At 35.9% G+C, this 16,470-nt stretch overlaps 1 protein-coding gene, 2 long non-coding RNA genes and 1 pseudogene across 4 annotated transcripts; 1 reads left to right on the top strand and 3 right to left on the bottom strand.

Annotated features, from left to right (window-relative positions):
• Nucleotides 1–1,842: 1,842 nt before the first annotated feature.
• Nucleotides 1,843–6,150, bottom strand: LOC124449964. The gene is made up of 3 exons (XR_006949734.1): nt 5,890–6,150; nt 2,087–2,132; nt 1,843–2,030 (listed from the first exon to the last, which is right to left on the bottom strand). It is a non-coding gene; the product is annotated as an uncharacterized LOC124449964 (long non-coding RNA).
• LOC124449937 lies at nt 2,766–3,655 on the bottom strand. Of its 2 annotated transcripts, none has more exons than XR_006949706.1 (2): nt 3,607–3,655; nt 2,766–3,076 (listed from the first exon to the last, which is right to left on the bottom strand). It is a non-coding gene; the product is annotated as an uncharacterized LOC124449937 (long non-coding RNA). The 2 variants fall into 2 exon arrangements; XR_006949712.1 differs by having other exon boundaries at nt 2,766–3,053.
• Nucleotides 6,151–6,769: 619 nt separating the features above from the next.
• Nucleotides 6,770–9,707, bottom strand: LOC124456445 (annotated as a pseudogene).
• A 3,520-nt stretch (nt 9,708–13,227) lies between these two features.
• LOC124456436 (protein O-linked-mannose beta-1,2-N-acetylglucosaminyltransferase 1-like) lies at nt 13,228–14,169 on the top strand. The gene is made up of 3 exons (XM_047006884.1): nt 13,228–13,398; nt 13,819–13,886; nt 14,115–14,169. Exons 1-3 carry the CDS (start codon nt 13,279–13,281, stop codon nt 14,167–14,169), a joined length of 243 nt encoding a protein of 80 aa, XP_046862840.1. The 5' UTR covers nt 13,228–13,278.
• The last annotated feature ends 2,301 nt before the right edge of the window (nt 14,170–16,470 follow it).

Below are 16,470 nucleotides of genomic sequence, written 5' to 3'. Positions count from 1 at the left end.
ATTTGTTTCAATAAAACTTCATCGGATGAGTTTAGAAAACAATGAGAAAGTAAATTTGAAAAATCAATTGCCCTATAGTGACTCCATGTTTTTTGCCCGGTTCCCACGCCATCTTGGATTTATCATGGATGTCACGCAATATGGCGGCTCGTTAGCAATCTAGTCCTACTATATCTATGATCTCGACCTTATTTAAACCCAGTGAACTCTACAACAACTGGAAGGCTAACTTGGACGCCATCTTTGAAGCCTGCATGAGCGCCGCCATTGAAGGTACGGGCGAAATACATCACTTCGAAATTGCCGAATTTTTGCAAAAACAGTGGTCTTCAAGCCAGCTTAATGTCTAAAATCTTAAACAATGTTTGGAGATTGTTTTATCATTTATTGTACGAACATTTTTACTTGCTAAAACTTACATATTACTTGAAGTCGTTTGAAGTTCCTTTCTCTTAAATTTATTCTTAAGTTTATCATACATTACATTACAGATGTAAATTTTTTTGGGTCTAAGGACATGAGTAGAAAACATTGAGGTGTAAAATAATCTCTAAACATGAAAGAAGATGCCGCTACTATACTGGGAAATGCCAGTAAATTTGATGATCAATTTTCACATGTTTTATACTTGTTGCGAGGTATGTCATTTTGTACGTTTTATGTAAATTTTCGTGAATTAAAATACTGTGAAAAGTCCCAAATGGATTGCCAGCTGATGAAAATCATTTTACACCTTAATGATTTCTTCCTCTAAATTGTTTTCATCAGTTACCATGTTGGGGCAAAATTCCATACAGTGAAAAGAATTTCTGCTAATTTTATGCTTTGCTGAGCTTCGACACTCTCATGTACTCTCCCAACATGGCTTATATGACGTCAAAAGAAAACACACTATAGCTACGGTTGAATGAAAACAGCCCCAAACATCATTAAATATTTGTTAAAATTGCGTATATATTATTACGAAACAGCGATTTTGTGCACGTTATGATGACAAATTTCCATATTGCATTGAAAAGCGTATTTCGAAAAACATTTATCAAACGCTGACACTTGCTGGCATGGTGACCATGTTTAATTTAAATACATATGCATATTTTAAGCTGACAGTCGTTTCAAAACTACCGATGGATGTTATTTATTCATCACGGCATAAATGCTTTTCAAACAACATTATTATTCTAAAATCATTACTTAATAGAAATTTGTACAACATTATTCCAAAATAGGTGGCAGGAGCCTACTTTGAAATACTTTACCACAAAATTCGTTTTCTAAGTCAGAGAGCGAGGGAACTCTCTGACTTAGTAAAATCGCCAATTCAACAGAGTATATATGCTCTCTCAAAATCCAAGATTTCTTAAAAATCTAAAAGATAGCCAAAGAACAAATTAGCGACACAATAAAAACAAACACATAAACCTGAAAAAAGACTGAAGTCACTAAGCTACAAGTCAGTGAAACAAATAAAAAAATTTTTATACCTCATCTTGTTTTCATCTTGTTCTCCATCAGCATGCTTCCGTCTCTCCGTCAGCATCCTCTTCGTCGCTCCATCAGCATCCTCTTCGTCGCTCCATCAGCATCCTCTTCGTTGCTTCATCGCATCCACCTCGTAACGCCATCAGCATCCTCCTCGCTGCACCATCAGCATCCTCCTCGTAGCACCATCAGCATCCTCCTCGTAGCACCATCAGCATCCTCCTCGTAGCGCCATCAGCATCCTCCTCGTAGGACCATCAGCATCCTCCTCGTAGGACCATCAGCATCCTCCTCGTAGGACCATCAGCATCCTCCTCGCGCCATCATCCATCGCATCCTCCTCGTGGACCATCAGCATCCTCTTCGTAGCACCATCAGCATCCTCCTCGTAGCTCCGTCAGCATCTTCCTCGTCTCTCCGTCAGCATCCTCTTCTTTTCATCAGCCTCCTCCTCATCTAAACGAAAATCTAAAACAAGTTAAGATTAGGACAGGAAAAAATAATAACGTACTCCTCTCTATCTTCTTCTTGATCTTCATCTCTTGTACCTAAAAAGACTGAAGAAGTTATTTGTTTGATGGAAACAAACAATTGTAAGCACCACCACTGCCAGAGTTCGCGTTCTTTCACTGTCCGTACGCTCGACATGTCTATAAAATGCAACAACAATATCATGGCAAGTGATTATGGAGATCGTGCTTTCGCATTGTAATAGTTTTATCATGCTAAAACATTGATATCCATGACTGTACATGATTGAACATGTATGTTAAGTGAACAACTCTTTGAAGATTATAAGACTCGCGGGCTTATCGTTTGAACCGTGCATTGTGTTATAACACCCCTCAATGTTATAACACATGGTGTTCTATAACATTGTCAAACGATTTATTACATGCGATATAATTCAAAATACCTAGATAAAAACAAGATAATTAACGAATGTCTCATGCAATATATTCTCTGCTCAACTCTTTTCGATTTCATCCAAAAGGTTGTTTAATTATTTCGGTAAGGCACTAAGGTTTATAAAGATTTTGCAACACTCTGCCCGCATGTTGCAATATCAAATAATTAACAATTACCTCAATTATATATTACAGAATATACAATTCTGTAATATATAATTGAGTAATGTTTAATTCCTCGTCTCTTCATGTGCATCCTTCTCGTTTCTTTATGTGCATCCTTCTCGTCTCTTCATGTGCATCCTTCTCGTCTTTCCATCTGCATCTTCCTTGTCTTTCTATCTGCATCCTCTCGTCTTTCCATTTGTCCTCCTCTTCTTTCCATCTGCATCCTCCTCTTCTTTCCATCTGCATCCTTTCTCGCCTTTCCATCTGAATCCTTCTCGTCTCTTCATGTGCATCCTTCTCGTCTCCATCCCATCTTCCTTGTCTTTCCATCTGCATCTTCTCGTCTTTCCATCTGTATCTTTCTCGTCTTTCCATCTGCATCCTTCTCGTCTTTCCATCTGCATCCTTCTCGTCTTTCCATCTGCATCCTTCTCGTCTTTCCATCTGCATCCTTCGTCTTTCCATTTGCATCCTCCTCTTCTTTCCATCTGCATCCTCCTTGTCTTTCTATCTGCATCCTTTCCATCTCATCCTTTCCATCCTTCATCCATCCTTCTGTCCATCTTCCTCCATTTTCCATCCATCCCTTCATCCATCCATCCTTCTCATCTTTCCATCCATCCATCTTTCCATCCCTCCCCTCTTTTCCATCCATCCTCCATCCATCTGAATCCTTCCGTCTCTTCATGCCATCCTTCGTCCTCTCCATCCATGTTCCTTGTCTTTCCATCTTCATCCTTCTTTCCATCTATTGTCTTTCTCATCTTTCCATCTGCATCCTTCTCGTCTTTCCATCTGCATCCTTCCTCGTCTTTCCATCTGCATCCTCCTCATCTTTCATCTGCATCCTCCTTGTCTTTTCATCTGCATCCTCCTTGTCTTTCATCTGCATCCTTCTCGTCTTTCCATCTGCATCCTTCTCGTCTTTCCATCCACATCCTCCTCATCTTTCATCATCCTTCTAGATCTTTCATTTTCATCTCCTCTTCTTTCCATCTGCATCCTCCTTGTCTTTCCATCACCAGTCTTTCGTCTTTCTATCTACAACCTCCTCGTCTTTCCATCCTGCATCCTCCGTCTCTTCATCTGCATCCTCCCTCATCTCTTCATCACATCCTCTTGTCTCTTCATCTGCATCCTCCTCGTCTCTTCATCTGCATCCTTCTTGTCTCTTCATCTGCATCCTCCTCGTCTTTCCATCTGCATCCTCCTTGTCTCTTCATCTGCATCCTCTCGTCTCTTCATCATCCTTCTTGTCTCTCTTCATCTGCATCCTCCTGTCTTTCCACCATCGTTCTTGTCTCTTCATCTGATCCTCCTCGTCTCTTCATCTGCATCCTCCTCGTCTTTCCATCTGCATCCTTCTTGTCTCTCCATCTACATCCTCCTTGTATCTTCATCTGCATCCTCCTCATCTTAACAGAACATCTAAAATCAAGTTAAGATTATGACAGAAAAAAATAACATACTTCTATATCTTCTTCTTGATCATCGTCTCTAGTGCCTAAAAATAGACTGAAGAAGAGTTATTTGTTTGTGGAAACAAACAATTGTAGCACATACCACTGTTAGGGTTCGTGTTTTCATTGTCCGTAAGCCCGACATGTCCATAAATGCAACAAAATTGTTGAATGAAAATCATAGCAGTGATTATGGAGATCGTGCTTTCACATTGTTATAGTTCTATCATGCTAAAACATCGATATCCATGACTGCATGATTGAACATGTATGTTAAGTGAACAACTCTTTGAAGATTATAACACTCGCGGAAAGCTTATCGTTTTGAACCTTGCATTGTGCTGTAACACCCCTCAATGTTACAACACATGCAGTGTTCTAACATTGTCAAACGATTTATTACATGCGATATAATTCAAAAATACCTAGATAAAAACAAGATAATTAACGAATGTCTCATGCAATATATTCTCTGCTCAACTCTTCCGATTTCATCCAAAAGGTTGTTTGATTATTACGGTAAGGCACTAAGGTTTATAAAGACTATCGAGTTTAAAGATTTTGCAACATTCTGCCCTCATGTTGCAATATCAAATGACTTACCTCAATTATATATTAATATACAAATATTCTATATATATAATCAAGATAATCACCCATTCTCGTCTCTTCATCTACATCCTCCCTCGTCTCTTCATCTGCATCCTCGTCGTCTCTTCATCGGTATCCTCTCCTCTTCATCTGCATCCTCTCTCATCACATCCACTCTCATCTACACCTCCCTCATGTCCATCCTCTTCGAACCTCTTCATCTGCATACTCCCTCTCTCATCTGCATCCTCCTCTCTTGTCAGGATCCTCCTCTCTTCATCTACATCCATACTCCCTTCATCAGCATCTTCGTCTCTTCATCAGCATCCTCCTCGTTTCTGCATTAGCATCCTCCTCATCTAAACAGAGTACCTAAAAATCAAGTTACGATTATGACAGGAAAAAAAATGTATACTTCTCTATATCCTTCTTATCCTCCTTGTCCGTTCTTGATGAGCCTCCTTGTCCATTCATTTCATCCTCCTCGTCCCTTCATCTGCATCCTCCTTTCTCTTTAGCTGCATCCTCGTTTCTTCATCACCATCCTCCTTTTCTCTTCATCAGCATCCTCGTCTCTTCATCACCATTCTTCTTGTCTCCGTCAGCATCCTCCTCTACTTTTCATCAGCCTCATCCTCATCTAAACGAAAATCTAAAACAAGTTAAGATAAGGACAGGAAAATAATAACGTACTCCTCTATCTTCTTCCTCATCTTCATCTCTTGTACCTAAAAAAGACTGAAGAAGAGTTATTTGTTTAATGAAACAAACAATTGTTTACTTTATACCACTGCCAGAGTTCGCGTTCTTTCACTGTCCGTACGCTCGACACTGTACATGACTGAACATGTATGTTAATGAACAACTCTTTGAAGACATAAATATTATATCCTTTTGTCACAAAGACAAAAGTTGAACTACTATTTCTAACAATGGCCAGTTGTTAGAAATAGGCAAAATCAAAATCATCACACTTATGTGAATGATAACGATGAATGCAAAAATGAAAATATTTTCTGGACATGTATTGAAGAGGTCCAATAATTGATGTCAAGAATAGTGGGAAACTTTTGGCAGTTTCGTTCGTGTTCTCACTTCAATATGTAACTGAAACTTGACGGCATTTTGTGCTCCAAGATCGAAACATAGAAATACTAAGAAACCAAAGAAATCGATTTCCTTCGAACAAATAGGACTCATAACGATGCTTTGAATATGCTGTAACGAGAATTCACATCACAATTGGGTTATACATTTTAATTCATCGATCTCAAACTTACATCTTTATGTCATCGACGATTTTTCTGTATTTAACCTGCCGCTTTCAAACATGGCTAAAATATCTCAACCGTGTCATGTCTTCAGTTGCTCGTCCTTTCCAACAAGTAGTCGCATTTCTTGAAGGCTGTCTTCGACTTTCAACAGACTTTCACCTTTCCCAGACGAACAGCTCGGTCAAATAGGGTTATCGAAGTGAAAGACCCTACTTTTTCTTCTGATAACTTTCATATATCACATGAATTAATTATTAATTCATTCGTCAATTTGTTCAAACCATGATAAAAAGAGATTAAATTCATTGATTGCATGAAAATATATGCAGGGCAAAGACAAAAGGAATTAAGCCTGGTTATAAGTTAACTAACGACATTGGTTAGTAAAAGAAAGCAAAGCCTTTTCCCCAGAGGTTTGGAGAAAACAAAGAATATTTCTTTTGTTTCCTCAATGAAAGTTTGCGAAATCAATGATTGTAAGGTTATGACGGCAGACAGAGCATGTCGTGTTGTGGTAAATTTTATCTAGTATGAACAAAAATTATCTCACCCAAAACCGCAATTCAATGCACCATAGCTAGGAGAGTTATCATTTTCTCCCACCTGACCACCTTTATTCAACTTGTTACGTCAACAAATAAATTAGAAGGCATATCAAAAGTAATTTATTCACGTGGAAATCACCCATGTTATAGAAAAGCTTTTGTCGTGCTCAATACTTATTATGAACATTGGAGCCCTGCTTATTGCAATAATATGACTTGCCATTGTAAAATGTAATGTAATAATTTAACGAGAGAATTTTATTGACAGAACTAAATGGTAGCAAGTGATTCATTTTAGCAATCCTAATAGGATGGGACAAAGGGAAAGAATGAGAGGTAAGTTCGTTTTCAAATAATTATCTTTAGCGATGTAACGATAGCAGGACTTTCAAATGCGGTAAATGTTTTGTGGGGATTGTTTCTTTTCCGTGGTTGTAATCCTTAAAATTACATTATTAACAGTAAAACTGAACAAATTGAAAGTTATCTTTTTCTCTTATATTTCTTGTTCAACGAGTTCATTTCCTTGATCAAACCATGATGAAAATTTATCCAATCACATTTACATTAAAGTTTTTAAACTTCAAGATTTCCCCATTCATTTAGCTTAAATCCGGCATGATAAACGAATGATATCTCTAATCAAAGATGATCACGCAGTCTCCGATTTTTTAGGAATGAAAATAGGTTTTACGTTAATTGGTTTATGTTTGGCGTAAGGTGAAGCCGGTGATCCAACAATTAACACGTGATTACCCTTTAACCATAATCTCCACATGCTTTTATGAAATCCTCGAGCATCTAAGTCCCAGATTCGTAAACATCTCGCTATATTATTCCATGTTGTCCAGTCGTTAGCATGTTTCATTTCAATATAAAATATATATGTTTTATCAGATGTTTCTGGAACAAAGTCTTTCTCGTTCTTGCAAGGATTTTTACTGTGATCCAACGGCTCTGCCAACCTGTAAAAAACAGTAGATAGACATCTCTAACAATCAAATGACATAAATATACGCACTATGATGATAATTAGATCACTGAATCACTAAGTAGAAATCTCCTTCATTGTCCTGTGAAAAGAAAAATATTGTTGTCAATATTTTATAAAATCCTACAAGACATACCCTACAAGCCGTTCAATCTCCTTCTCATAATTTTCTTTTTCAACAATCCAACATTAAACTTAACGTTAGGTTCAGTATTCAACGTATGTTTTTTGAAATAGGATTCTTGAAAAAATACATTCATATTCAGGCCTTTGGCGCCAAAATGCTAGGTTCTTGAGATATCCGGAATGATACATTCACGTCCCTTTTGTTGCTGTCCATCCTCATCCACATATCCCAATCCCAAAGGGATCAGGGTTGGCCATTTTGGCTCAAGTTCTTCTTTATAAAGTCGTCGTTTGAGCAACCTGTTAATGCAAAGAAATAATAGATAGAATGAAGTTTATACTATCTATACATTTATAGTGCTGCGCATTGATGTCATTGTGGTGATGTCATTTGCAGCGTGATATTGCTTGTAGTGTGATGTCATTGTAGCATGACGTCACTGTTGCGTGATGTCATAGCGTAAACAAAATCATTTGTAGTAATAAAAATTCTCACCAGCCTAAACCAGGCATTGTTTCTACACGATATAACATTGCAGGATCATTACATGTGTGATCATAACCCTAAAAATAGAAATACTTGTTTTGCAATTAAATCATTAATCACATAAATTAGTTTTCAATGGATGTACCATTTCTAAGGTAAATTTCCTAAATTTCACTTTGTGATGTGCAAGGAAGGAAGCTCGATAAAGACAAACATAATGTAACCAATGAAAACTACAATAAGATAACAGATTCTTGTCGGAGATTTCCATTTTCCATTATAATGTGAAAAATATTTGAGATTTATTTAATTTACATTCTGCACTCGTCAGAGATAAACTGGACTCGACAAAAAAGCAAAAGAATCAGAGACGTTCAAAACCACGTTAATAAAGTTGAAAACAATTAAAATTTTGTTGTGTAGCAAACACAAGCCAACAATAGAGTAAAAGACTAAAAGATGAAAAGAATGTTGTTAGCTTTTGTTTATAACAAACCTGATCATTCCACGCCATATAGTACAGACTTTCATCTGTATCCATTAAAGGCAAAATTGATTAAAATAACTAAATATGTCCACAGATACGTCTAAATCTTCTTCCAAAATAATCATATACTGAGCATTGGGATAAGCATTAAACGTCTCTGTCAATGTTCGCTTGTAATGCTGGGAGGAAGAAAATACATTTAAAAGTAATAAAAGGAACGAAAAATTTTGATTACATCGTGTAAACACTCTCAAAGAAAAAGCCTTACCAACCTGTGATATTCTAGCGTTCTTACTGCTAATAGGAATATGCTGTACGACTTTTACATCATATAGCCTTGCCACAGCAGCTGGTTCTTCAAAGAATCCATCAATAAATACAGTAAATAACTCCTTCTTTGCTCCATGAGCTGACAACATTGACCGTAAGCCACGATAAAGATAATGTGGCCTGTTACTAGCAATCACAGCAACAGGAATGTCTTGAACTTTTCTAACTTCAACGGTGTTGTTTTAATTTCAATTGGAGCAGGATTATTACCTACAACATTTAAGAACATATTCTGTCAGTTCTTCATATCGTTCTAACATTAGCTGCAATAACAGTGATATCCTTATTTCTACAATTTTTCCATGGAGTATTCTCAGAATATTTTCTCGAAGTTTTAATGCACAATGTGAATGGCAAAATTACTGAACACATCGCTGTACGTTCAATTAAATAAGAAATCTAATCCTACATGGATGTAACGAAAAGATACTTACAACTGCATACACTTCCATAGCCTTCAAACTTATCACAAAACATTCTTCTTCGCTTTGAATTCTTCACTGTCATCCCAAACATTGAGATTGTTTAGCAGGAACAAGAGGAACTGTGCACGAGCAGTGACAGGCTCACCCCAGTTCGATATGTCTGCGTGATGATGTTTCTCTGAGTATTTCTGGCCACGTTTTGTGACGATAAATGACCAGCTATCCCGCCATTTTAGTTCATCGGCATAAACACTACCAAGACTTGTGAGCAAAAGCAATATCGGCGATCATGTAAAGACACAGTTCTCCACGTAAAGGATTCTTTAAAACTCTTACAAGTGTCAAGGATTATTAACTTGTAGCATTATTTTTCCATCTGTTAAAATGTGACTTCAATACGATCGGAAATATACGTACTCGACTTAATGGTCATTGTTCACTCCATTTCTCTTCCATTTGACTTGGTGCAAGCAAAATGGTAGTTCAGTATAATGAGCAAATTTGCGCAAATTTAAGGAGACTGGCAACCGGCAAATACTTCATTGCTATCTTACAATTGGTTCATTTGAATTTTGTTTTATTGTGATTGGTTTGACGGATTTCGACTGATAGCCAACTGAACTAACATAGTCAAGCTCACTGTCTGAATTGAATGTTTGATCGTTTCATAGCAATTTTATAAGCATGATAGAAACTAAACTACAATCAGATGGATTTTATGAAATCTTTACAAATTCATATATTGACATGAATGAAGCTGTCCAAACTGTGAATTTTTCAAGAGGGTGAAAAATTTATGGATAAATTGTAAATGCTTGGCGAAGACGATCTCGCGAGCGACATTTCAGTCATTGATGTTCAAAGAAGCCAACATTGTTTTGAGTTTTATCAGCAGAAATTTACATCAAAATCGTAAGTAAAGGACAAGTGAAGTGTATGCATGAATGTAATATATCAAAGTCAATTTATGCAGTATGTGATGCGATTTATGTCAATATGGCATATGGTAAGCAGATTGATGCTTCTAAAATTGTTGTTTGAAGGAGTTTAGCTATAATTTCTTTAGTGCTTGGGAATCGTGGCCGTTATATGGCAGCAAAATCCTACATTCCTGCAAATATATTTCAATGGACAAAAATCTGTAGCCATAAGGCGCCATACTATTATTTACTTTATCATAAGCAAATGTTTGGGGCTTTTCAGTTTATGATCATTGATCATTCAATCATTGGACAGTTATACTACATATTGTTTAAGATTTGAAAAACTAACATTGATTACATGAGAAGCTGTTTACTATAACCTGTGATTTTGAGTCTTCTGATCCATGAAGCTTTTATTTTGACAATTTGACTGGAATGGTATTAAACCTGAGTATTTCACATACATGAAATGTTGTCCCATGTCACATATTGTCCCCTTTTCAAACTGAACACCTCATGTAGAGATGTAAAGGTGTGTTAATCTATGGCTCATACCATAAAATCCAAAGTTTGCCATAAAATCAAAGGGCTATTGATGTATGAAAAGCATTTTTATAGAGTAAATGTCTTCCTATGTATGCAGATAAACCTTGAAATTTGGCAAAACAGCAAAGTATTTTCATGATCACTATGTAATTTTCTGATGATCATTATAATTTCTAAACTAAATTATTTCAGATCAAGCGAGCTTTGATCATATCAAAGATATTTATCATAACCAGTAAGCATGACATGAACCAAATATAACATTCATGTAATTATATAATTAAAGACATGTTGGTTACATTCTGTTTGTATTTGCAAATACAATGCTACTAGTGATTGCTATATAGCACACCTTGCATATACTTACAGAAGATAATAGTCTAGTGAAATGCCTAATAAACATTTATGACATTAAGCTGTCCTTAACTGCAAATTTTTACTCTGATAATTTTTGCTTAATCTTTGGCAGAAAAATTTTGAGTTTTTTCTCAAAAAGTGAATTTGCTGACACTGATGTGGAGATGGGTAAAGGGTTACAATAAACTTGCATGGTTTGAAGTCTGAGCTTTTCTATATCTATGAACTGTCACTTAGTACCAAATTTCTAACAACCGTTACATAGAGGTTTGAATGGGGGTCTCTAGGTTTATGCCTGACAACTTGGTAGAAATTTTTAAAGACTGTAAAATGTTTAAAGACGTTTTATGACTGATGTTTTGAAAATCCTAGATCCGCCACTGTCAAACGCAGTTTAAAGAGATTTGACTGGTCTCAATCCATGTGGGCTTGGTAGCTGAACAGGTTGAGCGGCGGACTAGTATCCTGAAGGTGCAGTTCAAAGTTCATTAAGTCCATGTTTTCATGTGCATATTATTACAAAACCGTGTTAAAGTTAATATATTATATGTATTCTCTAATGATGGCTTTGGAATAAAGGCAGAAACACAGTGCCATCCAGTAAACTACTTTTGTGGCGAGAATCTCTCGTCCATACCTACGATTTGGATGTAAATTTCTGCTGATAAAACTCAAAACAATGTTGGCTTTCTTTTGAACATCAATGACTGAAATGTCGCTCACTTGAGATCGTCTTCGCCAAGCATTTACAATTTATCCATAAATTTTCACCCTCTTGAAAAAATTCACAGTTTGGACAGCTTCATTCATGTCAATATATGAATTTGTAAAGATTTCCATAAAATCCATCTGATTGTAGTTTCAGTTTCTATCATGCTTATAAAATTGCTATGAAACGATCAAACATTCAATTCAGACAGTGAGCTTGACTATGTTATTTCAGTTGGCTATCAGTCGAAATCCGTCAAACCAATCACAATAAAAACAAAATTCAAATGAACCAATTGTAAGATAGCAATGAAATTTTGCCGGTTGCCAGTCTCCCTTAAATTTGCGCAAATTCGCTCATTATACTGAACTACCATTTTGCTTGCACCAAGTCAAATGGAAAATAGAGTGCAAACAATGACCATTAAGTCAGTACGTATATTTCCGATCGTATTGAAGTCATTTTAACAGATGGAAAAATAATGCTACAAGTTAATAATTCCTTGACACTTGTAAGGTTTCTTAAAGAATCCTTTTACGTGGAGAACTGTGTCTTTACATGATCGCCGATATTGCTTTTGCTCACAAGTCTTGGTAGTGTTTATGCCGATGAACTAAAATGGCGGGATAGCTGGTCATTTATCGTCACAAAACGTGGCCAAAATACTCAGAGAAACATCATCACGCGGCAGACATATCGAACTGGGGTGAGCCTGTCACTGCTCGTGTACAGTTCCTCTTGTTCCTGCTAAACAATCTCATTGTGCTTGGGATGACAGTGAAAATCAAAGCGAAGTGTTTTGTGATAAGTTTGAAGGCTATGGAAGTGTATGCAGTTGTAAGTATCTTTTCGTTACATCCATGTAGGATTAGATTTCTTATTTAATTGAACGTACAGCGATGTGTTCAGTAATTTTGTTCACATTGTGCATTAAAACTTCGAGAAAATATTCTGAGAATACTCCATGGAAAAAATTGTAGAAATAAGGATATCACTGTTATTGCAGCTAATGTTAGAACGATATGAAGAACTGACAGAATATGTTCTTAAATGTTGTAGGGTAATAATCCTGCTCCAATTGAAATTAAAACAACACCGTTGAAGTTAGAAAAAGTTCAAGACATTCCTGTTGCTGTGATTGCTAGTAACAGGCCACATTATCTTTATCGTGGCTTACGGTCAATGTTGTCAGCTCATGGAGCAAAGAAGGAGTTATTTACTGTATTTATTGATGGATTCTTTGAAGAACCAGCTGCTGTGGCAAGGCTATATGATGTAAAGTCGTAGCATATTCCTATGCAGTAAGAACGCTAGAATATCGGTTGGTAAGGCTTTTCTTTGAGAGTGTTTACACGATGTAATCAAAATTTTTCGTTCCTTTTATTACTTTTAAATGTATTTTCTCTTCCTCCCAGCATTACAAGCGAACATTGACAGAGACGTTTAATGCTTATCCCAATGCTCAGTATATGATTATTTTGGAAGAAGATTTAGACGTATCTGTGGACATATTTAGTTATTTTAATCAATTTTTGCCTTTAATGGATACAGATGAAAGTCTGTACTGTATATTGGCGTGGAATGATCAGGTTTGTTATAAACAAAAGCTAACAACATTCTTTTCATCTTTTTAGTCTTTTACTCTATTGTTGGCTTGTGTTTGCTACACAACAAAATTTTAATTCGTTTTCAACTTTATTAACGTGGTTTTGAACGTCTCTGATTCTTTTTGCTTTTTTTGTCGAGTCCAGTTTATCTCTGACGAGAGTGCAGAATGTAAATTAAATAAATCTCAAATATTTTTCACATTATAATGGAAAATGGAAATCTCGTACAAAATCTGTTATCTTATTGTAGTTTTCTTTGGTTACATTATGTTTGTCTTTATCGAGCTTCCTTCCTTGCACATCAAGTGAAATTTAGAAATTTACCTTAGAAATGGTACATCCATTGAAAAACTAATTTATGTGATTAATGATTTAATTGCAAAAACGTATTTCTATTTTTAGGGTTATGATCACACATGTAATGATCCTGCAATGTTATATCGTGTAGAAACAATGCCTGGTTTAGGCTGGTGAGAATTTTATTACTACAAATGATTTTGTTTACGCTATGACATCGCACGCAACAGTGACGTCATGCTACAATGACATCACACTACAAGCACATCACGCTGCAATGACATCACGCTACAATGACCTCACGCTGCAATGACATCACGCCACAATGACATCACGCAGCACTATAAATGTATAGATAGTATAAACTTCATTCTATCTATTATTTCTCTTTGCATTAACAGGTTGCTCAAACGACGACTTTATAAAGAGAACTTGAGCCAAAATGGCCAACCCTGATCTCTTTTGGGATTGGGATATGTGGATGAGGATGGACAGCAACAAAGGGACGTGAATGTATCATTCGGATATCTCAAGAACCTAGCATTTTGGCGCCAAAGGCCTGAATATGAATGTATTTTTTCAAGAATCCTATTTCAAAAAACATACGTTGAATACTGAACCTAACGTTAAGTTTAATGTTGGATTGTTGAAAAAAGAAAATTATGAGAAGGAGATTGAACGGCTTGTAGGTATGTCTTGCAGAATTTTATAAATATTGACAATAATATTTTTTTCTTACAGGACAATGAAGGAGATTTCTACTTAGTGATTCAGTGATAATTATCATCATATTTTATGTCATTTGATTGTTAGAGATGTCTATCTACTGTTTTTACAGGTTGGCAGAGCCGTTGGATCACAGTAAAATCCTTGCAAGAACGAGAAAGACTTTGTTCAGAAACATCTGATAAAACATATATATTTTATATTGAAATGAAACATGCTAACGACTGGACAACATGGAATAATATAGCGAGATGTTTACGAATCTGGGACTTAGATGCTCGAGGATTTCATAAAAGCATGTGGAGATTATGGTTAAAGGGTAATCACGTGTTAATTGTTGGATCACCGGCTTCACCTTACGCCAAACATAAACCAATTAACGTAAAACCTATTTTCATTCCTAAAAAATCGGAGACTGCGTGATCATCTTTGATTAGAGATATCATTCGTTTATCATGCGGGATTTAAGCTAAATGAATGTGGGGAAATCTTGAAGTTTAAAAAACTTTAATGTAAATGTGATTGGATAAATTTTCATCATGGTTTGATCAAGGAAATGAACTCGTTGAACAAAATATAAGAAAAAAGCTTTCAATTTGTTCAGTTTTACTGTTAATAATGTAATTTTAAGGATTACAACCACGGAAAAGAAACAATCGCGCTTTTCCCACAAAACATTTACCGCATTTGAAAGTCCTGCTATCGTTACATCGCTAAAGATAATTATTTGAAAACGAACTTACCTCTCATTCTTTCCCTTTGTCCCATCCTATTAGGATTGCTAAAATGAATCACTTGCTACCATTTAGTTCTGTCAATAAAATTCTCTCGTTAAATTATTACATTCCATTTTACAATGGCAAGTGTATTATTGCAATAAGCAGGGCTCCAATGTTCATAATAAGTATTGAGCACGACAAAAGCTTTTCTATAACATGTGGGTGATTCCCACGTGAATAAATTAAGCTATTGATATGCCTTCTAATTTATTTGTTGACGTAACAAGTTGAATAAAGGTGGTCAGGTGGGAGAAAAATGATAACTCTCCTAGCTATGGTGCATTGAATTGCGGTTTTGGGTGAGATAATTTTTGTTCATACTAGATAAAATTTACCACAACACGACATGCTCTGTCTGCCGTCATAACCTTACAATCATTGATTTCGCAAACTCTTCATTGAGGAAACAAAAGAAATATTCTTTTGTTTCTCCAAACCTCTGAGGCTTTGCTTTCTTTTACTAACCAATGTCGTTAGTTAACTTATAACCAGGCTTAATTCCTTTTGTCTTTGCCCTGCATATATTTTCATGCAATCAATGAATTTAATCCCTTTTTATCATGGTTTGAACAAAATTGACGAATGAATTAATAATTAATTCATGTGATATATGAAAGTTATCAGAAGAAAAGTAGGGTCTTTCACTTCGATAACCCTATTTGACCGAGCTGTTCGTCTGGGAAAGGTGAAAGTCTGTTGAAAGTCGAAGACAGCCTTCAAGAAATGCGACTACTTGTTGGAAAGGACGAGCAACTGAAGACATGACACGGTTGAGATATTTTAGCCATGTTTGAAAGCGGCAGGTTAAATACAGAAAAATCGTCGATGACATAAAGATGTAAGTTTGAGATCGATGAATTAAAATGTATAACCCAATTGTGATGTGAATTCTCGTTACAGCATATTCAAAGCATCGTTATGAGTCCTATTTGTTCGAAGGAATGATCGATTTCTTTGGTTTCTTAGTATTTCTATGTTTCGATCTTGGAGCACAAAATGCCGTCAAGTTTCAGTTACATATTGAAGTGAGAACACGAACGAAACTGCCAAAGTTTCCACTATTCTTGACATCAATTATTGGACCTCTTCAATACATGTCCAGAAAATATTTTCATTTTTGCATTCATCGTTATCATTCACATAAGTGTGATGATTTTGCATTTTGCCTATTTCTAACAACTGGCCATTGTTAGAAATAGCAAGTTCAATCCTTTGTCTTTGTGACAAAGGATATAATATTTATGTCTTCAAA

The sequence above is a fragment of the Xenia sp. Carnegie-2017 genome, unplaced genomic scaffold, assembly GCF_021976095.1.
Source record: "Xenia sp. Carnegie-2017 unplaced genomic scaffold, XeniaSp_v1 HiC_scaffold_13, whole genome shotgun sequence".
Taxonomy (NCBI): domain Eukaryota; kingdom Metazoa; phylum Cnidaria; class Anthozoa; order Malacalcyonacea; family Xeniidae; genus Xenia; species Xenia sp. Carnegie-2017.
Note: the sequence above shows the minus strand (reverse complement) of the source record. Positions and strands in the feature narration are given on the sequence as shown.

Bases quoted from the DNA above. Each gene is read 5' to 3' on its own strand.
- LOC124456436 (XM_047006884.1), top strand. From the start codon at position 13,279: ATGATTATTTTGGAAGAAGATTTAGACGTATCTGTGGACATATTTAGT. The intron at 13,399-13,818 runs GTTTGTTATAAA...TTCTATTTTTAG, and splicing joins TATTGGCGTGGAATGATCAG to GGTTATGATCACACATGTAA. The intron at 13,887-14,114 runs GTGAGAATTTTA...TTGCATTAACAG, and splicing joins ACAATGCCTGGTTTAGGCTG to GTTGCTCAAACGACGACTTT.